The 23318-nt window shown below is 44.9% G+C and overlaps 1 protein-coding gene across 2 annotated transcripts in view; it reads left to right on the top strand.

Moving 5' to 3' along the window:
* Nucleotides 1-18275: 18275 nt before the first annotated feature.
* Nucleotides 18276-23318, top strand: part of VSTM2B (V-set and transmembrane domain containing 2B) — a 74456-nt gene continuing 69413 nt past the window's right edge. The window contains exons 1-3 of one of the 2 annotated variants that reach the window (XM_073555035.1): nt 18276-18834; nt 21209-21703; nt 22190-22374. In XM_073555035.1, coding sequence (XP_073411136.1) covers nt 21622-21703; nt 22190-22374 — 267 coding nt within the window. In that variant the 5' untranslated portion in view covers nt 18276-18834; nt 21209-21621. Of the gene's footprint in view, nt 18835-20935; nt 21704-22189; nt 22375-23318 lie in introns of those variants that run through there. The other variant, XM_073555036.1, reaches the window with a different exon arrangement.

Below are 23318 nucleotides of genomic sequence, written 5' to 3'. Positions count from 1 at the left end.
TTAACATCATGTAATGTCTAAATAATATTGCCATATTGTGTTCTAATAATTACACCAAGTAGTTCCTAAATAATTCCACCATACAGTGCTAAAATAATATTGCCATGTGGTGCTTACATAATAATGTCATACAGGTAACGGACTATAACACCACCACAATGTTTTGCCTTCTTTTTACTATCACCCCCATACTACTCTATTTCTCCCTATCTCCTGCAATCCCCCCTCCTAGTAAGGAACTTGTCATCTCCCCCTCCATCCTCCCCAGCCACCTAACCTTCTCCTCACAACTGTTCCTCCCCATACAATCCTTTTCCTCCAGACATGCACGGCCACATCATGTCCTATCCTCCTCCCACCTTCTAATGTTCTGTCTACTACTCCTCATTGCTGGCGACATGTCCCCAAATCCTGGCCCTCCTCAACACATCCCTACACTCACTTCTATCACCCTGCCACGATCCTCTACACGTCTTCGTAACCATGATACCCTCATACCCATCCATCCAGCCCCCACTCCCCCAACCCCCCTACCTGGAGCCCTATGGAACGCACGCTGTCTGTAACAAGCTATCATTTATCCATGACCTCTTCAGCACCAACAAACTCTCCTTCCTCGCCATCACTGAAGCCTGGCTCACTCCCTCTGACACAGCCTCTCCAGCTGCGCTTTCCTATGGCGGATTCCATCTCTCTCACACCCCTCGCCCCAGCAACAAACGTGGTGGAGGAGTTGGCTTGCTCCTGTCTGATACCTGCTCCTCTACCCCAATTCCTCTGCCACCCTCCGCTACTCTTCCCTCGTTCGAGGTGCACTCCGTCCGCATCTACTCCCCCTCCAACCTCCAGCTGGCTGTCATCTACCGCCCCCCAGAACTAGCCATCTCCACCTTTCTCGACCACTTCACCCCCTGGCTACTCCATTTCCTTTCTGCTGACATCCCCACCATCATCATGGGCGACTTCAACATCCCCATTGACACTTCCACCCCAACTGCCTCTAAACTTCTATCGCTCACGGTTTCCCTTGGCCTCACTCAATGGTCCTCTGCGGCCACTCACAAAGATGGTCACACGCTGGACCTTATCTTCACCCGTCTCTGTTCCCTGACTAATCTCAATAACTCACCCCTCCCCCTGTCTGACCACAACCTACTGACATTCTCTTCCCTCTCCTCTCCCACTGAGCAACCCCCGCTCCATAAACTCGCTCACCCTCGCAGGAATCTCAAACACCTCAATTTACAATCACTCTCTGAGTCCCTTCTCCCCCTTACAGACATAGCTTCCCTTCATGACACAGATGCTGCTGCCACTTTTTATAACACCACAATAACAGCAACACTTGATTCGGCTGCCCCCCTCACGCAGAGCAAAACTCGAACAATCAACAGGCAGCCCTGGCTGACCAGCCTGACCAAAGAACTGAGACGGGTTTCCAGGGCCGCTGAGCGGAGATGGAAGAGAACCCATTCTACTGAGCACTTCAGCGCATACAAGCAGTCCCTTGCCAGCTTTAAGTCCACGCTCTCTGCCGCAAAGCAAACTTACTTCGCATCTCTCATATCCTCCCTGTCTCACAACCCTAAACAGCTCTTCAACACTTTCAATTCTCTACTCCACTCTACAGCACCTACTCCCCCTCCTCTCATCTCTGCTGAAGACTTTGCCTCCTTCTTTAAGCAGAAGATCGACACTATCAGACAAAACTTTGGCCCGCAGCCCCCAATGCCCCTCTTAGGCTACTTCCACACATCAGTTTTTTGCCATCAGGCAGGATCCGGCTATTTTTAGAAAAAACGGATCCGGCATAAATTTTGGAGAACTGTAGAAACGGATCCGTTTTCTGCCTGATCCATCTAGCAGGTTATATCTGTTCCTGGCGGCTGGCCAATTGGATCTGAGCATGCGCAGACTTAAAAAAACAGATCCGGTGGCTGGATCCGTCTTTTTCTGGATCCGGCGCATTACGGCGCCCATAGACTTTCATTGTGGCAAAAAGCTGGAAGCGTCAGATCCGGCGCTTCCGGCTTTTTCGCCGGAGACAAAAAACGTTACAGTAGCCGTTTTTTCCAGACGCCGGAATGAGACAAGTAGCCGGATCCAGCAAAAAACGGATGAAACGCAATGCCATCTGGCACGATCCGGCGCTAATGCAAGTCAATGGGGAAAAACTGGATCCGGCATTGCATTTCGCCGGATCCGGTTTTACAAAAAAAAGCCGGATCGCGCCTGACGGCGAAAAACTGATGTGTGAAAGAGGCCTTAACCGCTCAGCTCTGTTCTGCAAAAGCCAGCTTCTCCACCATGACAGAAGATCAGCTCTCCACTCTTCTGTCAAGATCACACCTCACCACTTGTGCCCTCGACCCACTCCCATCCCACCTCATCCCTAACTTGGCCACAGTCCTCATCCCATCTCTAACACACCTATTCAACCTTTCACTTACAAATGGTGTCTTTCCCTCATCCTTCAAACATGCCTCAATCACACCCATCCTCAAAAAGCCGTCCCTTGATCCATCCTCTTTGTCTAACTATCGCCCGATATCTCTTCTCCCTTACGCCTCAAAACTACTGGAGCAGCTTGTATATCTTGAACTGTCCTCCCACCTCTCCTCCTGTTCCCTCTTTGACCAGTTACAATCTGGCTTCCGACCGCATCACTCAACTGAAACTGCCCTAACTAAAGTCATTAACGACTTACTAACCGCCAAGAGCAAGCGACACTACTCTGTCCTCCTTCTCCTGGACCTGTCCTCTGCCTTCGACACCGTAGACCATTCCCTCCTGCTACAGACTCTCTCATCTCTTGGCATCACAGACCTGGCCCTATCCTGGATCTCATCATACCTAACGGACCGTACATTCACTGTCTCCCTCTCACACACCACCTCCTCACCTCGCCCCCTGTCTGTCGGTGTTCCCCAAGGCTCTGTCCAAGGACCCCTACTATTCTCCATCTACACCTTTGGCTTGGGACAGCTCATAGAATCCTATAGTTTACAGTATCACCTCTATGCCAATGACACGCAGATCTACCTATCTGGACCCAACCTCACCTCCTTACTGACTGACATCCCACAATGTCTGTCTGCTATCTCAGCCTTCTTCTCTGCTCTTTTTCTCAAACTGAACATGGACAAAACAGAATTCATCATCTTTCCCCCATCTCACTCTACCCCTCCACAAGACCTATCCATCAATGTCAACGGCTGCTCTCTTTCCCCAGTCCCGCATGCCCGGTGCCTTGGGGTGATCCTCGACTCTGTGCTCTCTTTCAAACCACATATCCAAGCCCTCGCCTCCTCCTGCCGCCTCAAACTCAAAAATATTTCCCGGATCCGCTCATTCCTCAACCACGAAACCACAAAAACACTAGTGCACGCTCTTATCATCTCCCGCCTCGACTACTGCAACCTCCTACTCTCTGGCCTCCACTCTAGCACCGCTCCAGTCCATCCTACACTCTGCTGCTCGACTAATCCACCTGTCTCCCCCCTATGCCAGGCCCTTCACTGGCTTCCTATTGCCCAGAGGATCCAATTCAAAACCCTAACCATGACATACAAAGCCATTCACAACCTGTCTCCTCCATACATCTGTGACATGGTCTCTAGGTACCTACCCGCACGCAACCTTCGATCGTCCCAAGATTTCCTTCTCTACTCCCCCCTTATCTCTTCTTCCCACAATCGCATACAAGACTTCTCCCGTGCTTCCCCCATACTCTGGAACTCCCTACTGCAAAATATCAGACTCTCACCATCAACGGAAACCTTCAAGAAGAACCTGAAGACCCACCTGTCCCGACAAGCCTACAGCCTGCAATGATCCTCTGTCTACTGAACCACCGCACAACCAGCACTACCCTCTCCTACTGTATCCTCACCCATCCCTGTAGACTGTGAGCTCTCACGGGCAGGGTCCCCTCTCCTTATGTATTTGTGTGTCCCTTGTCTTACACATGTTTATTATACTTGTCTATATTTCCCCTTTTCACATGTAAAGCGCCATGGAATAAATGGCGCTATATAAATGCATAATAATAATAATAATAATAATAATAATAATAATAATACAGTGTCCTAATAATACCATGTAGTGTGTTAATAATAGTGCCCTGTAGTTACCTAATAAAAGGCTATATTTTGCTGCAATAATAATGCTATCTAGTGCCTTAATAATATTACCATGTAGTCCAGGAGTAATAATGCCATAAAGTGTCCAAACATCACCACTATGTAACACCTAAATAATATTCTACAGTACCCTGATAGTGACACTGTACAGTGCAGAAATATGATGGTTCAGTGGTTAAGTTATAACGCAATATCGGGTGCTAATAATACCACCTGTCCATACCGTGCTCTGAAAATACCGCTATACTGTGCCTAAAGAACACCTATGAGCAATGTCTAGATAACAGGTTCTGAGGTTTTAATCACAAGACTTGTAACTCCACCAGTCTCTCCAAGGTGGGGCCCGGGGCATGACAGGGGTCTTTAGCGCCCCCTAAAATCTGACCCCCTTTATACCATATGTACACGTCTTATATTGTTATAATTACGCCATTAATTAGTAAGTAAAATCTAAAAAAAAAGGTTTTTTTTTCTGTCTCTGAACGTGACCCTAAATCTGGTTGTGGCATTCCATGGCGGCACGGGTCCCCCGCATGCAGAGCCGCACAGGTTAATCTTCACAGCCTCCGTATTAGGAGCCCAATAAGAGGTTTCCACATTCTCCGCATGACCTCACGTGTCAGGGCTCGCATTATTTTCCGGAGCGCAATGAGGCGTGTGCGTTGTAGACATAAAAACCCCAAAGAAAGACTCAGCGAGGAGTCGCACTGTAAAATGCTGCGTGCAGCCGGTCTCTGCCGACGCCTCGTTCTATGTTCTGAAGCTCCTGCTTTTACTCTGAACATGTAAAAAGGGGGATCTGGAAAAAGTAGGGGGCGAGCGGAATAAGTGATCCCAGGAACAACGACGTCCACCCACACAACGGTGCCTGGATATTTATGAAAAAAACAGGAAATCCTATCACTCGTCCACAGTCCACTCCTCAGATACTGACATTGCCCCTATCACACGCACCTTATTGGCTCATAATTTGATTGGATAGGTCACTGTTCACTACAAACTCAACATACTCCTGACCTGAAATACTCTGTTCTTCTGGCAGAGCATGATCATTCTACATCACCTTCATTCCCTCCTCACACATACTGTACATCCCTTTCCTTACTAATGTCACCACTTGAGTGAACAGGTCACTGCCCCCTTTGAAAATAAGCACACTTGTCTGGTGAAATATTTGTGCTGCTGTGGACTCCGATCTCAGATCCTGACATTGCCTCTATCACACGCACCTTTGTCTGATTATTGGCGCATGATTTGAGTGGATAGGTCACTGCACCCTACAAAGACAACATACTCTGTCGTGACCTGAAATACTCTGTTACTCTGGGGGAAGTTGGTCTGTCATTATTCCCTACTCATAGACACAACAATGTCATTACTAGTGTCCCCACGTGCGTGAACAGGTCATTGCCCCCTTACAAAATCAGCGCACTTGTCTAGAGAAATATTTGTGCTGCTGCGGACTCTTGTCCTATCACTCATCCACAGTCTACACCTCAGATCCTGACATTGCTTCTATCATACGCACCTTTTGTCCTATTATTAGCTCATAATTTGAGTGGATAGGTCACTTGCTCCCTACAAAATCAACCTACTCCTGACCTGAAATACTCTGTCCCTCTGGGGGACCGTGGTCAGTCTACATCACCTTCTGTTTTCTTCATTCTCTCACACGGACATCCCTTTCGTCAATAATGTCACCATATAAGTAAACAGGTCACTGCTCCCTTACAAAATCAGCACACTTGTCTGGTGAAATATTAGTGCTGCTGAAGGGCCCTACATCTTCATCTACAGTGGGGCAAAAAAGTATTTAGTCAGTCAGCAATAGTGCAAGTTCCACCACTTAAAAAGATGAGAGGCGTCTGTAATTTACATCATAGGTAGACCTCAACTATGGGAGACAAACTGAGAAAAAAAAATCCAGAAAATCACATTGTCTGTTTTTTTTTCATTTTATTTGCATATTATGGTGGAAAATAAGTATTTGGTCAGAAACAAGCAATCAAGATTTCTGGCTCTCACAGACCTGTAACTTCTTCTTTAAGAGTCTCCTCTTTCCTCCACTCATTACCTGTAGTAATGGCACCTGTTTAAACTTGTTATCAGTATAAAAAGACACCTGTGCACACCCTCAAACAGTCTGACTCCAAACTCCACTATGGTGAAGACCAAAGAGCTGTCAAAGGACACCAGAAACAAAATTGTAGCCCTGCACCAGGCTGGGAAGACTGAATCTGCAATAGCCAACCAGCTTGGAGTGAAGAAATCAACTGTGGGAGCAATAATTAGAAAATGGAAGACATACAAGACCACTGATAATCTCCCTCGATCTGGTGCTCCACGCAAAATCCCACCCCATGGGGTCAGAATGATCACAAGAACGGTGAGCAAAAATCCCAGAACCACGCGGGGGGACCTAGTGAATGAACTGCAGAGAGCTGGGACCAATATAACAAGACCTACCATAAGTAACACACTACGCCACCATGGACTCAGATCCTGCAGTGCCAGACGTGTCCCACTGCTTAAGCCTGTACATGTCCGGGCCCGTCTGAAGTTTGCTAGAGAGCATTTGGATGATCCAGAGGAGTTTTGGGAGAATGTCCTATGGTCTGATGAAACCAAACTGGAACTGTTTGGTAGAAACACAACTTGTCGTGTTTGGAGGAAAAAGAATACTGAGTTGCATCCATCAAACACCATACCTACTGTAAAGCATGGTGGTGGAAACATCATACTTTGGGGCTGTTTCTCTGCAAAGGGGCCAGGACGACTGATCCGGGTACATGAAAGAATGAATGGGGCCATGTATCGTGAGATTTTGAGGGCAAACCTCCTTCCATCAGCAAGGGCATTGAATATGAAACGTGGCTGGGTCTTTCAACATGACAATGATCCAAAGCACACCGCCAGGGCAACGAAGGAGTGGCTTCGTAAGAAGCATTTCAAGGTCCTGGAGTGGCCTAGCCAGTCTCCAGATCTCAACCCTATAGAAAACCTTTGGAGGGAGTTGAAAGTCCGTGTTGCCAAGCGAAAAGCCAAAAACATCACTGCTCTAGAGGAGATCTGCATGAAGGAATGGGCCAACATACCAACAACAGTGTGTGGCAACCTTGTGAAGACTTACAGAAAACGTTTGACCTCTGTCATTGCCAACAAAGGATATATCACAAAGTATTGAGATGAAATTTTGTTTCTGACCAAATACTTATTTTCCACCATAATATGCAAATAAAATGAAAAAAACACAGACAATGTGATTTTCTGGATTTTTTTTTCTCAGTTTGTCTCCCATAGTTGAGGTCTACCTATGATGTAAATTACAGACGCCTCTCATCTTTTTAAGTGGTGGAACTTGCACTATTGCTGACTGACTAAATACTTTTTTGCCCCACTGTATCTATGACCTTCCAAATATCTCCGTTACCCTCCTCACATCATGATGTGCCTTTAATGACCAGACAGGTCATTTTCTCCTGACAAGATCAACTCTCTTGTCTCCTGCTGCTTCTACTCCTTCCAGGTTCTGATTGGCTACGTGGTGTTCTATCCCCTCCCCTTTTAAACAAGCGCCTCCCAAACTTACAGCAGATGAAGAAAACAACAGAAACTCTACACTTTTAGCCGATTAAACAAATCAATCGACATAAAAAAAATATGGATACAAATAAAAAATAAAAAAATCGCCTTCGGTGGGTTAATAGGACTCCTCGAGCAGTTCGTCCATCACTGGAGCGATCACGCACGCCTCCTGTGCAACACAATGTAATTACAAGCAGCATAACAAGAATTAACTAGACAAAGGACGCGGTCTGAAACGCGATGGTTTCCATAGAGACTGAACGCCGCGAGGAGAGATCACGTCCCAGACCTTACTACTTAGAGGAGCCGTAAATTACAGAACGGGCTGTCACCTGCGAGCACAACACATCATATCTATTTAATGACATGTTGGAAGTCTTATGTGTTCATTCCGCTCAGGTCGAAGGCTTGAAAGGAAAGAGTTGGCGGAAGAAGGGGAGGAATCCACCGATGATCGGATACTGGGCGAGAGTAACACTCAGGAAGTAACGGCCCCAATCATTGATGCATTAGCGCTTTTTTCGGATAGTTTTGGAAGTTTTTGTTGGCTTTTTATTTGCACTTTATGTTATCTATTTATATGATCACCTGGCCTTTTCTTTGTGGGCGGGGTTTGGGGTTCCCAGATGCTTTCACCTAGCTCATCTTTAATTTGTTGGAAATGTTCTCCACTCTACATCCCCCCTTCCTTGGAGCAGATATCTGGTGCAAATTTTGAGCCATTGGGCAAAGCAGGTCAAAAACAAAGAACATTTTTTACTGAGCGCCATTTTCAACAATGTGGCAGAAGATCCATCAACAAATACGAGGCAAAAAAAGAGAAAAATTGCAAACGATGAATCCGGTCCCTTAGGAAAATGCTACCACCGAACCTTTAATGGAGGATCACAGCTCATCATTCACCTATGACTCGGTCCATAGATGCATTCACAGTGTCACCGATCAGCTCTGCTCAGGTCCGGTTGTCTTCTTAGGTCCGGTCAACGGTGTAGTCTTCACCGGCTCTTCTTTGACATCTTCTGACGCATGGCATCTTTGGCATCTCCTGCACAGACTGCCCCACCTTACTGCATTGCGCACCATCATAGCATCACATTCTAATCATTGCCGGGAGATGCAGAGGTTTCTGGGCACTGGAAGATGCTGAAGACTGAAGGGTGACACTGGAAGATGCCGAAGACTGAAGGGTCACCAAACCAAAAAAGATGACCAAATTGGAGTGAGGCTGAGCGGTGGGATAGGAGAGACTATATATATATATGTTTAAAGAGAACCTGTCAGTCAGGCATTCTTTGAAGATCTGGGAGATTAGTCTAGCCGGCTACTCACAGCGCTGGAAGAGGTGATTGACAGGTCTCTCGCTATGGAAGAGACCAGTCAATCACCTGCTGCTCTGGAACATCAGAGAAAAATATATCTGGCTGCAATTGTTCACAAGGCACTGACTCATCGTTGGGTAGACCCAAAACAGTCAAATTTAGATATCTGTTCCAGATGTGACTTGTCAGTCGATTGCTAATAGTGATGTCCCCTCCAAAAAAATTCAAAACATCCCTATCCAAAGGGGACCCGCAGCAATCCTGAGATCAGAGTTTTGGAGCCCTGAGAATGGAGCTTTGCCGACCTGTCCTGAAAGGAGGTGAAGTGTTAATTCCATCAGTCCCGTGGACAATTAGTTGAGTGCATACCAAACATGCTCACCACAACTCCATTCAAGAAGGGGCTGGAGAGTTCTGTTCTTGGAGTTTCAACATCATGGTCTTGAGTCTTGGCTGGTCAGCAATCATCACATGAATAAAGGGTAACTGGATATTTGAGGAACAACTCTTTAAAGCCGGATAACACGTGAGGAACATTGGGTGGTGCACCTAGAAGATGCTTGATGTCAGATGGGACTTCGACAAGGCACTCTACCTTGGAAAGGGTATTGAGATCGTGGATTGAGGCATCAATCCAAATATTTGTCCCCCAGATTAGGGAATGTTCGTAGGCCCATCTCACCCTACATGGTCTACACTAACCCTCATCCTCCTGAGGTCATCAGGAACACTCCTCATGCCATGGTTTTGGCATTATTCCTTGAAGTTATCTAGAAAAATCTGGATAAGGCTCATAAAGCTGTGACAGATTTGGCAAAGGATGATCCAAATTACACCGAACTCAGCCTGATAACTCATTTTGAGGTTCACTAAGGTTTTTGGATTTTTGTCGTCAAAAGGGATAAACAGACAACTATGTCTGCCAAAGTAAGAAAACTTAAAACGGGTCAAGATTATAAAGAAGGAAACAGAAAATGTGTAGGGGCCGCCATCATCCAAAAGTCTTGTTCTTCCAGCTCCCCAAGGTTTCATAGACTTGACTTCATCCTGCACCCACTCTACATCTTGATACAGCTCTCATCAAATTGTGGACCTGAGGAGCTACACCCACCGTATTCAGGGCCCGCAGATACAGATGTAAATTGGAAGATATTATTTCTAATACACATTGTATAGTGATTTATTTTATTTATGAGATTGAAGCCAATAGAAAACATTTAAGGGCAAAGTTAGTAAATGTACAGAGACACAAATACCGCACTGATGACTTACTCCAGGCAGGAGACAATGCCGGGCTGTGACCTTCCCCATGCTCCTGCTGTGATTATCCATAGCAGAATGCAAATAGTATAAAACTACCGGTGTAATAATGAAATGATCAATACAGTGTGAGACGTGATACTATCCTGACTTCATAAAAAGGAAGCTTCACCCCGAAACATGGTAATAGTCAGCAAATCACTGAGGAAGGTAGGGCTGAATCCATCACTAAACTATCTGTAGTTATATTCTTGTACATAGGGGCAGTATTATAGTAGTTATATTCTTGTACATAGGGGCAGTATTATAGTAGTTATATTCTTGTACATAGGAGCAGTATTATAGTAGTTTTATTCTTGTACATATGGGGCAGTATTATAGTAGTTATATTCTTGTACATAGGAGCAGTATTATAGTAGTTATATTCTTGTACATAGGAGCAGTATTATAGTAGCTTTATTCTTGTACATATGGGGCAGTATTATAGTAGTTATATTCTTGTACATATGGGGCAGTATTATAGTAGTTATATTCTTGTACATAGGAGCAGTATTATAGTAGTTTTATTCTTGTACATATGGGGCAGTATTATAGTAGTTATATTCTTGTACATAGGGGCAGTATTATAGTAGTTATATTCTTGTACACGGGCAGTATTATAGTAGTTATATTCTTGTACATAGGAGCAGTATTATAGTAGTTATATTCTTGTACATAGGAGCAGTATTATAGTAGTTTTATTCTTGTACATATGGGGCAGTATTATAGTAGTTATATTCTTGTACATAGGGGCAGTATTATAGTAGTTATATTCTTGTACATAGGAGCAGTATTATAGTAGTTTTATTCTTGTACATATGGGGCAGTATTATAGTAGTTATATTCTTGTACATATGGGGCAGTATTATAGTAGTTATATTCTTGTACATAGGAGCAGTATTATAGTAGTTTTATTCTTGTACATATGGGGCAGTATTATAGTAGTTATATTCTTGTACATAGGGGCAGTATTATAGTAGTTATATTCTTGTACACGGGCAGTATTATAGTAGTTATATTCTTGTACATAGGAGCAGTATTATAGTAGTTATATTCTTGTACATAGGGGCAGTATTATAGTAGTTATATTCTTGTACATAGGGGGCAGTATTATAGTAGTTATATTCTTGTACATAGGAGCAGTATTATAGTAGTTATATTCTTGTACATAGGAGCAGTATTATAGTAGTTATATTCTTGTACATAGGGGGCAGTATTATAGTAGTTATATTCTTGTACATAGGAGCAGTATTATAGTAGTTATATTCTTGTACATAGGAGCAGTATTATAGTAGTTATATTCTTGTACATAGGAGCAGTATTATAGTAGTTATATTCTTGTACATAGGAGCAGTATTATAGTAGTTATATTCTTGTACATAGGAGCAGTATTATAGTAGTTATATTCCTGTACATAGGGGACAGTATTATAGTAGTTATATTCTTGTACATAGGGGCAGTATTATAGTAGTTATATTCTTGTACATAGGAGCAGTATTATAGTAGTTATATTCTTGTACATAGGAGCAGTATTATAGTAGTTATATTCTTGTACATAGGAGCAGTATTATAGTAGTTATATTCCTGTACATAGGGGACAGTATTATAGTAGTTATATTCCTGTACATAGGGGACAGTATTATAGTAGTTATATTATTGTACATAGGGGACAGTATTATAGTAGTTATATTCTTGTACATAGGGGCAGTATTATAGTAGTTATATTCTTATACATAGGGGCAGTATTATAGTAGTTATATTCTTGTACATAGGGTGCAGTATTATAGTAGTTATATTCTTGTACATAGGGGGCAGTATTATAGTAGTTATATTCTTGTACATAGGGGGCAGTATTATAGTAGTTATATTCTTGTACATAGGGGCAGTATTATAGTAGTTATATTCTTGTACATAGGAGCAGTATTATAGTAGGTATATTCTTGTACATAGGGAGCAGTATTATAGTAGTTATATTCTTGTACATAGGGGCAGTATTATAGTAGTTATATTCTTGTACATAGGAGCAGTATTATAGTAGTTATATTCTTGTACATAGGGGGCAGTATGATAGTAGTTATATTCTTGTACATAGGGGGCAGTATTATAGTATATTATTGTACATAGGGGGCCTTATGATTACTTTTCACACATAAGCATAATATACAGTATATGAGATGAGATGACCTCCTTTATTGTAATTTCTATCCTTTCTTACTCTTCTCGTGCTTTCCTTGTACTCTTCCTATTTTTACACACCTTAGATCAGTCACACATTTTACATCACTAGCTCAGGCGCCTCCTTCCCCAGAGACCTTTGTGTAAAGTATTTTGTGTCTCAGGACTAGCACGTGAATCTGTGGACAACCAATCCGTCTTTTCTCACCTGGGAATTGAGACCTTGCTGGAGCCCCGAGGCTTCTTGTCTTCCTGGAGACTGGACCGTTCTGCACATTTATTCTGTAGCTGCAGTGATTCCTGCACAGACATCATAGAAGACATAGAAATACGAGATTATATACCGGTACATTCAATTACCCAATGGAACAAGCAAATTACTATATTAGAAGAATTCGCTGCACACTCTACTTATTTCTATATAAACTGGCCCTCAAGGGACTTCATAAATGGAAAAGGTGAATTATTAGATTATAGTCCACAAAACCTCAGCTGTGTAGGGTTACTGAAGTATCTGCAGTCTGGGGCCAGAGCACCAATGCACCACTAGCATGTAGCTTCAAGTTTATGAGGGTCCTTGGGTGGCGTGACAGTGGGGACCCTTTGTCCAATTAAACCTCACCTTATATATAAGGCCCTCCTAAACCAAGTGGCACCATAAAGTGTGACAGTCCTAATAATGCGGTTACACACCTTTGTCGAATCAGGTCTTTGTTCCACCCATCCTAGTCCGTTGAACTCTGTTGGGTTCCACGTCAGACTTTGCAGATGTTCTATCATGGTCTACTAAGACACACGCCTGTGAGTATCTTGGTATTCAGACTTTCTAGCTTCTCCGGAGTTCTGTTTGCTATCTGATTTTGGTCGAATACGTGTCACCCTATACCTTCCAGGACATCTCCTTTCCGCCTGCAGCTTCCAGTACTTCTGCTATGTGTCTGCCTGCAACTTCCAGGATGTCTCCTGTCCACCTGTGGCTTTGCAGATGGCCTGGCATGCTCCCATATTATCTGCCTGAGCCTATATATGGCCTACCAAAACACACACTTGTTTCTTAGTTATCAGACTTTCTAGTAACTCTGCTGTTTATGGTCTTCCAGTACCTTGGCTATGTGTATACCTGTGGCTTCCAGAATCTCCTGTCTGCCTGCGGCTTCCAGTATCTCTGCTACCTGTTCCCGATCTTACAGGACCTCTGCTACTTATCTGCATGCGGCTTTTAAGATTTTTTTTCTGTTCACCTGTGGCTTCCAGTTCCTCTGCTACCTGTTTCTGGTCTTCCAGGACCTCTGCTTTGTGTCTGCCTATAACTTCCAGGATGTTTACTGTCCGCCTGCAGCTTCCACTACCTCTGATACCTGTTCCTGGTCTTCCAGGACCTTTGCTTTGTGTCTGCCTGCAGCTTTCAGGATGTCTCCTGTCCTCCTGCAGCTTCCAGTACCTCTGCTACCTATTTCCTATCTTCCATGACTTCTCCTACATGTCTGCCTGCAGCTTTCAGGATGTCTCCTGTCCTCCTGCAGCTTCCAGAGCCTCTACTACCTGTTCCCGGACTTTCATTACCTCTACTATGTGTATACCTGCATTTTCCAGGATGTCTCCTGTCTGCCTGTGAATTCCAGTACCTCTTCCACCTGTTCCTAGTCTTCCAGGACCTCTGCTACCTTTCCCCATTCTTCAAGGACTTCTGCTACTTGTCTGCTGTCTCCAGAACCTCTGTTACTTTTTTCTGGACTCCTATCTGTCTGTGATCTCCCGTGCCTCTGCTACCTGTTTCCTGCGTGCCTCAGCTGCCTGGTGCACCAACGTCTGTGGCCATGTGCCCAACCAGACCTTGTGATTTAAGGATCCACCTCACCTAGTGAGCCTACCAAGCACTCTAGGTAGCTGCCTAACCTTCATCTGGGAATTCTCATGGAAGACTTCTGAAATATAGTAAATCAATATAATGGATATCAACTTGTAAAGAAACAGCTACTCGCTAGCAAGACAAAGAATACTATTTATTCTTATGTTTCTTTCCACATGCTAGGACGAAAAAAAAGCCCACAATTACCATTATGGGTGACTCAAACCTCTTAAATTCATACATTTTGGAAGAACTGACTACATATTTAGAACAACTCTGCTATTTTCTCAGCTTTGTGCCCTTTTATGAGCTCTCTGCTTTGTCGAATATCTCTTCCTCTAATGGGATTAATTAAATCTTGCTTGTCCTGGCTTTATGAATGCAGCTTCGCTCACCTATTGCATTATCTGGTCAACTTCAGCTCCATCACCATCTATCTTCATGTCAGCACAACCGAGACATTTACAGTATTGCATTTTTTTCCAGCAAATGATACAATCCTTGATGCGCCTGAAGTACCAAGGCCAAGTATGCAGCAGATTCCTCGCCGTCCTGCTCGCGAATCTCGTCTATTCCTGCCGCTTCCAGCGCCATAAACTTATATTCTTAAAGGGAACCTGTCATCAGAAAATTACCCATTCTTACATGTTTTGTGTTACATTTTTTTAAAAAAAATGTTTGTTTTTCATTTCATGAAACTTATTGGAATCTTGCACTTTTCACACCGGCCACCAGGGCTTTTTTTTTTAAGTCATATTTTCTGCCTTTTCAGGAAGAGTTTTCAGCAGTCTCCTTATCACCACAGGCAGCATAATGATGGCTGAAAACACTTCTATAAACAGCTGATAATGCAGGATTAGAGATGAGCGAAAACAAACATAAAAGTTCGAGGTTCGTACTGGACAGTTGGTGTCTGGTGCTAAACATCGAACATTGATTTCTCCCGGAAGTCTGCTGCATTATTCGGTGTCCGTTGCAGAGAGAATTTTTTCAGCTCAAATGTTTGGGTCCTCTTTTTTTTTTCTATGGGGCTCGGGTTCAGGGTCAAGTTCGGGTAAAGTTCAGATACCCGAACCGAACTTTGGTAGGGTACCAGAACTCATCTTCCACAGGTCCCTTCATCCTTACTCAAGATCCGCCAATCTCAATAGGCGATGCCACAGTTCCCCCTCCTCCCTTCAAAATGACCTCTGTACACGCTCATTAGATGCTTCCATAGGGCCAGACTCAGTTTATTGCTGCTAATGTACATGTGAATTTCCTGAAACAACAGAATGTTAGAGTCTAAAAAAAGCCCCAGTGGCCGGTGTGAAAATTGTAACATTACTTTTTTTTTCTACTAGATTGAGGTATGAAAAAAATAGCCAAAAATATAAATACATAAAAACCTGATTTACACAATAGGTCATTTTCCGATCACTACTTCCCTTTAATCTAAAGTACTTGGAAGGGTTAAACACTTCATTCATGACACCCTTTCTTCCTTTGGGCAATTTGCACTTTTAGATTTTCGAATTCTAAAAGAATTGTCACAACTTGTACCATTGAACCCATCTCAATCAAAAAGTCTGGACATTAATAGACATCCACTCTTTTGCTTGAAGAGCTGAGGTTGGGCACGGATGAAGGTTGGGCATGTATGAAGGTTTGGCACAGATGAAGCTGGAGAAAAGAATAAGGTTGGGCACGGATGAAGGTGGGGCACAGCACAAGGTTGGGCACGGATGACGGTGGGGCACAGCATAAGGTTGGGGACAGATGGAGGTGGTGCACAGCATAAGGTTGGGGACAGATGGAGGTGGTGCACAGAATAAGGCTGGGCACATATGAAGGTGGGGCACAGCATAAGGTTGGGCACAGATGAAAATGGGGCACAGCATAAGGTTGGGCATATATGAAGGCTGGGCACAGATGAAGGTAATGCACAGGATAAGGTTGGAAGGTATGACGGTTGGGCACAGATGAAGGTGATGCACAGGATAAGGTTGGGCACGTATGAAGGTTGGGCACAGATGAAAGTGGGGCACTGCATAAGGTTGGGCATGTATGAAGGTTGGATACAGAGGAAGGTGGGGCACAGGATAAGGTTGAGCATGTATGAAGGTGGGGCACAGCATAAGGTTGGGCATATATGAAGGCTGGGCACAGATGAAGGTGATGCACAGGATAAGGTTGGGCACGTATGAAGGTTGGGCACAGATGAAAGTGGGGCACAGTATAAGGTTGGGCATGTATGAAGGCTGGATACAGATGAAGGTGGGGCACAGCATAAGGTTGGGCATATATGAAGGCTGGGCACAGATGAAGGTGATGCACAGGATAAGGTTGGACAGGTATGAAGGTTGGGCACAGATGAAGGTGATGCACAGGATAAGGTTGGGCACGTATGAAGGTTGGGCACAGATGAAAGTGGGGCACAGTATAAGGTTGGGCATGTATGAAGGTTGGATACAGATGAAGGTGGGGCACAGCATAAGGTTGGGCACGTATGAAGGTTGGGCACAGATGAAAGTGGAGCACAGCATAAGGTTGGGCATGTATGAAGGTCGAGCACAGATGAAAGTGGGGCACAGGATAGGGTTGGACAGGTATGAAGGTTGGGCACAGATGAAAGTGGGGCACAGGATAAGGTTGGGCACGTATGAAGGTTGGGCACGGATGAAAGTGGGGCACAGCATAAGGTTGGGCATGTATGAAGGTTGAGCACAGATGAAAGTGGGGCACAGGATAAGGTTGGACAGGTATGAAGGTTGGGCACAGATGAAAGTGGGGCACAGGATAAGGTTGCGCAGGTATGAAGGTTGGGCACAGATGAAAGTGGGGCACAGCATAAAGTTGGGCAAGTATGAAAGTGGTGGACAGATGAAGGTTGGGCACGCAATTGGTGTTCCAATTTATTATAATGGAAAATGGTACAAAACCTCATACATTCAGATCTGCTCTTAGGTATAACTATGTCCTAGGAGGTGCTCATCAAGTTCATACACTAAGCGTATGAAGAGCTAGTCTGTACTGATGTCACCAGGAGGATCTGGCATAAATTACTAATTCTTTTTTTCTATTGGGGGTTTTAGCATTTTTCTAAAAATACTGGTGAGACTTGACAACAAGTTAATGGAGAGAGACAGGGCATGCTGCATTATCAGTAAATCTAGTTCAATAGCAGAAATCCTGTAATCTGGCATCAAAGAGTCCTATCACCGCCACTGCTCTTTGGTGCTGTAAGTATATAGGTCTATAAGAACCAATCATGGCTTTCTTGCTTTTGCAGAATGGGTTACAATTTGCCCCCTGAGCTCATATTGTCAGCAGATGTGCAGGGACGCATTGTGTTTACCATTACCCTATGGATGTGATACATGTATAAGGTTCTTTATCTTCCACATTTGGAGCAATCAAGTGGTGGAGGATGCAGGCAGCACATAGAAACAAACAATGGCTTCCTGCAGCAGCACAACAGGTGCAGGATTCTTGCACAATGGGACACATTCAGTTATCCAAATTGACACAGGCTGTGTAATACATGATAACTGGGCACCTCCTATAGATATTGGTGGTATATATATAGCAGCACAATCTAGTCTCATAAATAGAAAGTGCTGAAAACATGCTGCACCCCTGACACCTCAATGAGGTGCGTGCTTAGCCACTTTAGCCCTCTTTACTTTGACCTAGTCCAATAGTCGAAGAAAAATTGGGAAAATATACTGCTGAGGGAACTAAAAGTCCCAACATGGTGAGACACAGGTTGACTACTGTTGCTCTAAATACTCTACATCTCGCTCTACAATCCTTTCTCTTTTTCCATTTCCTCTTCCTTCCCATCACATCCCCCCTCCCTTTTTCTTGCAATCTATGGGACCCTCTTCCAGCAGCTTCACATGAGGGTGAGACAGTGGAAACTTGGAGGCAGTACGCCCCCTCTCTGTGACAGAGCCACTGCCTGGATTTTCCCAGTCCACAGCTGTTTGGGAGGCTAAGATCCATCTCTGTTTAGTCTGCAGTGCGTTCCCTCCATCTATGAGGATGCAAAGGGAAATGTAAGGAGAGGAATCGCATGTAAGCAGTGGGCATTGGTCCCTCATCCTTGGCACAGATCTGCGCCGTGAGCCATCCTTCGCCTGCAAGGGGATGATGTGAAATCCACGTAGGAACAGGTTAATTTGCTCCCTATACTGCCTGCTAAGCTTACAGCAAGCCTGTTCCATCTGACTGCATAGGCTGGGGAGCAGGGGAAGCTGGATTCAGCTCTGATTGCTAACTTTGCAGAAAGGAGAGAAGCCAAAGACTGGAAGCCACCTTATTCCTGAAATAGTGCACAGAAAGGCAGGCTTGCCAGCTGAGGAGCCCTGGAAGGATGCTGTCCCCAGCTCCTGTCATCGTCCCCTGCAGTTCTTGGATTTTCTCTGAATCAGACACCAATGCTCTTGTGCATGATCTTCAGACTGCATGGCAGAGCTGAGAGGTGAGCAATCTATTTCGTCTGCTGCTGCTCCTGATAATACACTTGTAGGGTACCTGAACCCCCCTTCTTACCCAAAACAGTGCGCCCCTCTGCTGATCTCGGTTACTCCTGTATGAACAGAGAGAATGAAGTCATTGCATAAAAATATGACTAGTAGGACTTCATTATATCCATGGTGTAGGTGGCTTATAGAAGGGGAGGGGGGGCATAGGATATAAGTTTTCTTATACACTGAATCTGTAGATCTCGAAATCTATCTGCGTGTCCTTCACCATATTCCTCTATACACTAATTCATTGTAAGGAGCTTTAAATGGGGGGAGTTGGGGATTTTTGCAATCATGTGCAATGAAAATGAAATGCGTATATAAGAGGTATTAACCCATGCAGGTAACGGGGGAAGAGATTTAATGGGGCGGTAGATTTAAGATCTGTACTCAATGGGTTAAATTCTAATAGGAGATGGGGGGGAGATTATTTTAATTTGCATTTTAATCCTTAAAGCGTGATAACCTCTCGATTAGATACAGTTGCTTTCAGCTCCTGAGGCAGACAGGAAGCTGCCCAAGAGGATTTTTTTGTTCCCATCAGTTGGGTTCTCATTCGACTCAATAAGAGATTTTAATGACCCTATTGTTGCGACGACTGCATTCTCCTGACTCATGGGCTCCCCTGTAGAGTCTCTTCCCCTCAATTCATGAGATCCCCTGTAGAGTCTCTTCCCCTCAATTCATGAGATCCCCTGTAGAGTCTCTTCCCCTCAATTCATGAGATCCCCTGTAGAGTCTCTTCCCCTCAATTCATGAGATCCCCTGTAGAGTCTCTTCCCCCAATTCAGAGATCCCCATAGAGTCTCTTCCCCTCAATTCATGAGATCCCTTATAGAGTCTCTTCACCCCCAAATTAATGAGATCCCCTGTAGAGTCTCTTCCCCCATATTTATGAGCTCCCCTATGGAGTCTCTTTCCCTGATTCATGCGTTCCCCTATTGAGTCTATTTGCTCCCAATTCACAAGATCCCTGATGGTCTCTTCCCCCCAATTCATGAGATCATACTATAGAGTCTCTCCCCCAATTCATGAGATCCCCTGTAGAGTCTCTCCCCCAATTCATGAGATCCCCTGTAGAGTCTCTCCCCCAATTCATGAGATCCCCTGTAGTCTCTCCCCCAATTCATGAGATCCCCTGTAGAGTCTCTCCCCCAATTCATGAGATCCCCTGTAGAGTCTCTCCCCCAATTCATGAGATCCCCTGTAGAGTCTCTCCCCCAATTCATGAGATCCCCTGTAGAGTCTCTCCCCCAATTCATGAGATACCCTAGAGTCTCTTCCCCCCCCCAATTCACAATATCCCCTATAGAGTCTCTTCCCCCAATTTATTAGATCCCTGATAGTCTCTCCCCAATTCATGAGATCCCCTATAGTGTCTATCCCTCCAATTCATGAGCTCCTCTATAGAATCTCTTCCCCTGATTCATGAGATCCTCTATAATGTCTCTTCCCCCCAATTCACTATATCCCCTATAGAGGCTCTTCCCCGATTCATGAGAAATCTATAATGTCTCTTCCCCCCGATTCACTATATCCCCTATAGAGGCTCTTCCCCCTGATTCATAAGAAATCTATAATGTCTCTTCCTCCCGATTCACTATATCCCCTATAGAGGCTCTTCCCCCTGATTCATGAGATGCTCTATAATGTCTCTTCCCCCGATTCACTATATCCCCTATAGAGGCTCTTCCCCCTGATTCATGAGATGCTCTATAATGTCTCTTCCCCCGATTCACGATATCCCCTATAGAGGCTCTTCCCCGATTCATGAGAAATCTATAATGTCTCTTCCCCCCGATTCACTATATCTCCTATAGAGTCTCTTCCCCTCGATTTATGAGATCCCCTATAGTGTCTCTTCCTCTCTTCCTGTATACAATACAGTCTCTATATAATTTTCTTCTATTGTAAAGGAAAGGGGAAGAGGGTTGTCCTATAGTCTCCAGTCCTGGAGGTAGGTGGATGTAGGAGACGCAATGAGCACTATATGGAGGTGCTTCCAGGCTTAGAGGGGTTAAACAGACGTGCTCCATCACATCCCTCCCCTTCTGGCTTTAGTGAAGTGGAGACCAAGGCAGATGAAGTGACGAGGAGCATTTTTTGGCCATAGTGGATGCTGTTTTCCACTCCCTCTGCCATTTGATGTTCCCCGAAGGACCTTTGCAGAATTTGGGGGGGTCTTGGTTTTCTGGATGCTCAGGATGATGGGGACCCCCTGTTTTCCAGTTTTTCCTCCCTATTTTGCACTTGTTCGGGTCTTTCATGTTGATGTGGATTTTCGAGTGTAAACACGAATCTCCAAACCTTTTTTGGTTCTCCTTGCAGGTCTGTCCTACTCAGATTGGATCCAGAGAGGAGAAAGGATAGAGGGGTGATCTCATCTGGATTCTCTGATCCCCAACACCCCCAAAAAAAAATATCTCAAAATCCAGATCAGAAAACGACGAGGAATCGATTGCTCCAGTGATCAGGAGTGAAATGAAGAGGACCTTTCCTTGAGTCTCCACCAGATTTCATTTTTTTTGGTTCTTGGCATGGGTTTTGGAAGGATCTGGTGTCCACTGGATCACAGTTGATCCCAGCAGCCTCAATGTGGATTTTATAATCGGGTTTCCATTTGTGAAGGAAATAACGCTGATAACTTTCCACCTCCTACGTGTTCTGCACATTTGCCATGGGATTGGAAATTGCCTAAATTCTCTTGTCAGAAACCAGTTGTGTATTTCGTTTTCCGTGAGATGTATGAGATGGAAAAGCAAGGATTGTTCAGCGCCCTCTGTTACCTGATGCTCAACTCCCCGCTCCTCTTCACTGTACACGGTGAGTACCTTCTATTATCGTGGATGATTTTGCTCCTTTGGGGGTTTTTTTGCATCCTGCACCATTTTTAGCCATTTTTAGGGACAGACAGGTGCAGCATTAAATATAAGCCCCCCCCCCAAAAAAAAAGAATTTCCAATAATGTAACATCTGCCTGGAATATGGATGCAAGTGTAGGGGGGATGTAAATGGGTCATTGTGCCGGTGATCGTATGGGGGGAGTGATGTGCATTGGGTTTGCTTTGATTTGCACAATTGCTGGTGGATTGGTCCTTGGGGGTCTGCACTGATGGGGGGGGATGTCATTCTAAGTGAAAGTAGCCAGGGATTGCATTATGTTACTCTTTAATCCGCCGGAGTCTCACTGAACAGACCCCAGAGTAAAGCCAGATCAGATTAGAGCAGAACAGTCTGATCTTGTCTATTAATCTCTGCTGTTACCCAACCACATTACCCCCCCCTGTAAATTCTGTCTTCTGCTCTCAGCCACATTCACCGAAGTCCCCAAAGATGTGACTATAAGGGAGGGAGATGATATAGAGATGCCTTGTGCTTTTCGTGCCAGCGGGTCCTCATCGTTCTCTTTGGAAATCCAATGGTGGTACCTAAAGGAGGCGACCAGGGAGACTGCACTGGAACTGTCACTCACTGCCCCCGGGAGCAGGAACAAGGTAACGATCCGACTACGACTACGCTCCATGTGCGATGCAACACCGGACACATGATTGACGAGACCCCACATCCATTAGGAACTGCAGGAGCCATGGGTATAGGGGTACCACCGATTCAACTCCCAGCCCTACAATTAGTTATTTAAATGGAGGTAAATAGATATTGACAAGCGGAGTTATTGAGCTAAATGCATGCAAGGAAAGGAGCTGCCAAGAAGCAGTGCACAGGATGAGCCGCTCCCCGCGCTGCGAAAACACCACTCGCTATTTTGGAGATAGAAGTCAATTGACCCCTTTTTAATACAGGGGCAGCTCTGTGCTACTGCAATAATTTACGTTTATGTCATTTGGCCCAGGATGTGAAGAGGATCTGCTGTCCAAGAGCAGAACCAGGGAGGCCAAGTATAGAGAGGAGGCTGCAGAGGAGGCCAAGTATACAGAGGAGGCGGCAGAGGAGGCCAAGTTTACAGAGGAGGCGGCAGAGGAGGCCAAATATAGGGAGGAGGCTGCAGAGGAGGCCAAGTATACAGAGGAGGCTTCACAGGAGGCCAAGTATACAGAGGAGGTGGCAGAGGAGGCCAAGTATACAGAGGAGGCGGCAGAGGAGGCCAAGTATACAGAGGAGGCTGCAGAGGAGGCCAAGTATAGGGAGGAGGCTGCAGAGGAGGCCAAGTATACAGAGGAGGCTTCACAGGAGGCCAAGTATACAGAGGAGGCGGCAGAGGATGCTGCAGAGGAGGCCAAGTATAGAGAGGAGGCTGCAGATGAGGCCAAGTATAGAGAGGAGGCGGCAGAGGAGGCCAAGTATACAGAGGAGGTGGCAGAGGAGGCCAAGTATACAGAGGAGGCGGCAGAGGAGGCCAAGTATACAGAGGAGGCTGCAGAGGAGGCCAAATATAGGGAGGAGGCTGCAGAGGAGGCCAAGTATACAGAGGAGGCTTCAC

This window comes from Dendrobates tinctorius, unplaced genomic scaffold (genome assembly GCF_039654945.1).
Source record: "Dendrobates tinctorius isolate UK_male_01 unplaced genomic scaffold, ASM3965494v1 ptg000214l, whole genome shotgun sequence".
In the NCBI taxonomy this organism is placed as follows: Eukaryota; Metazoa; Chordata; class Amphibia; order Anura; family Dendrobatidae; genus Dendrobates; species Dendrobates tinctorius.
Note: the sequence above shows the minus strand (reverse complement) of the source record. Positions and strands in the feature narration are given on the sequence as shown.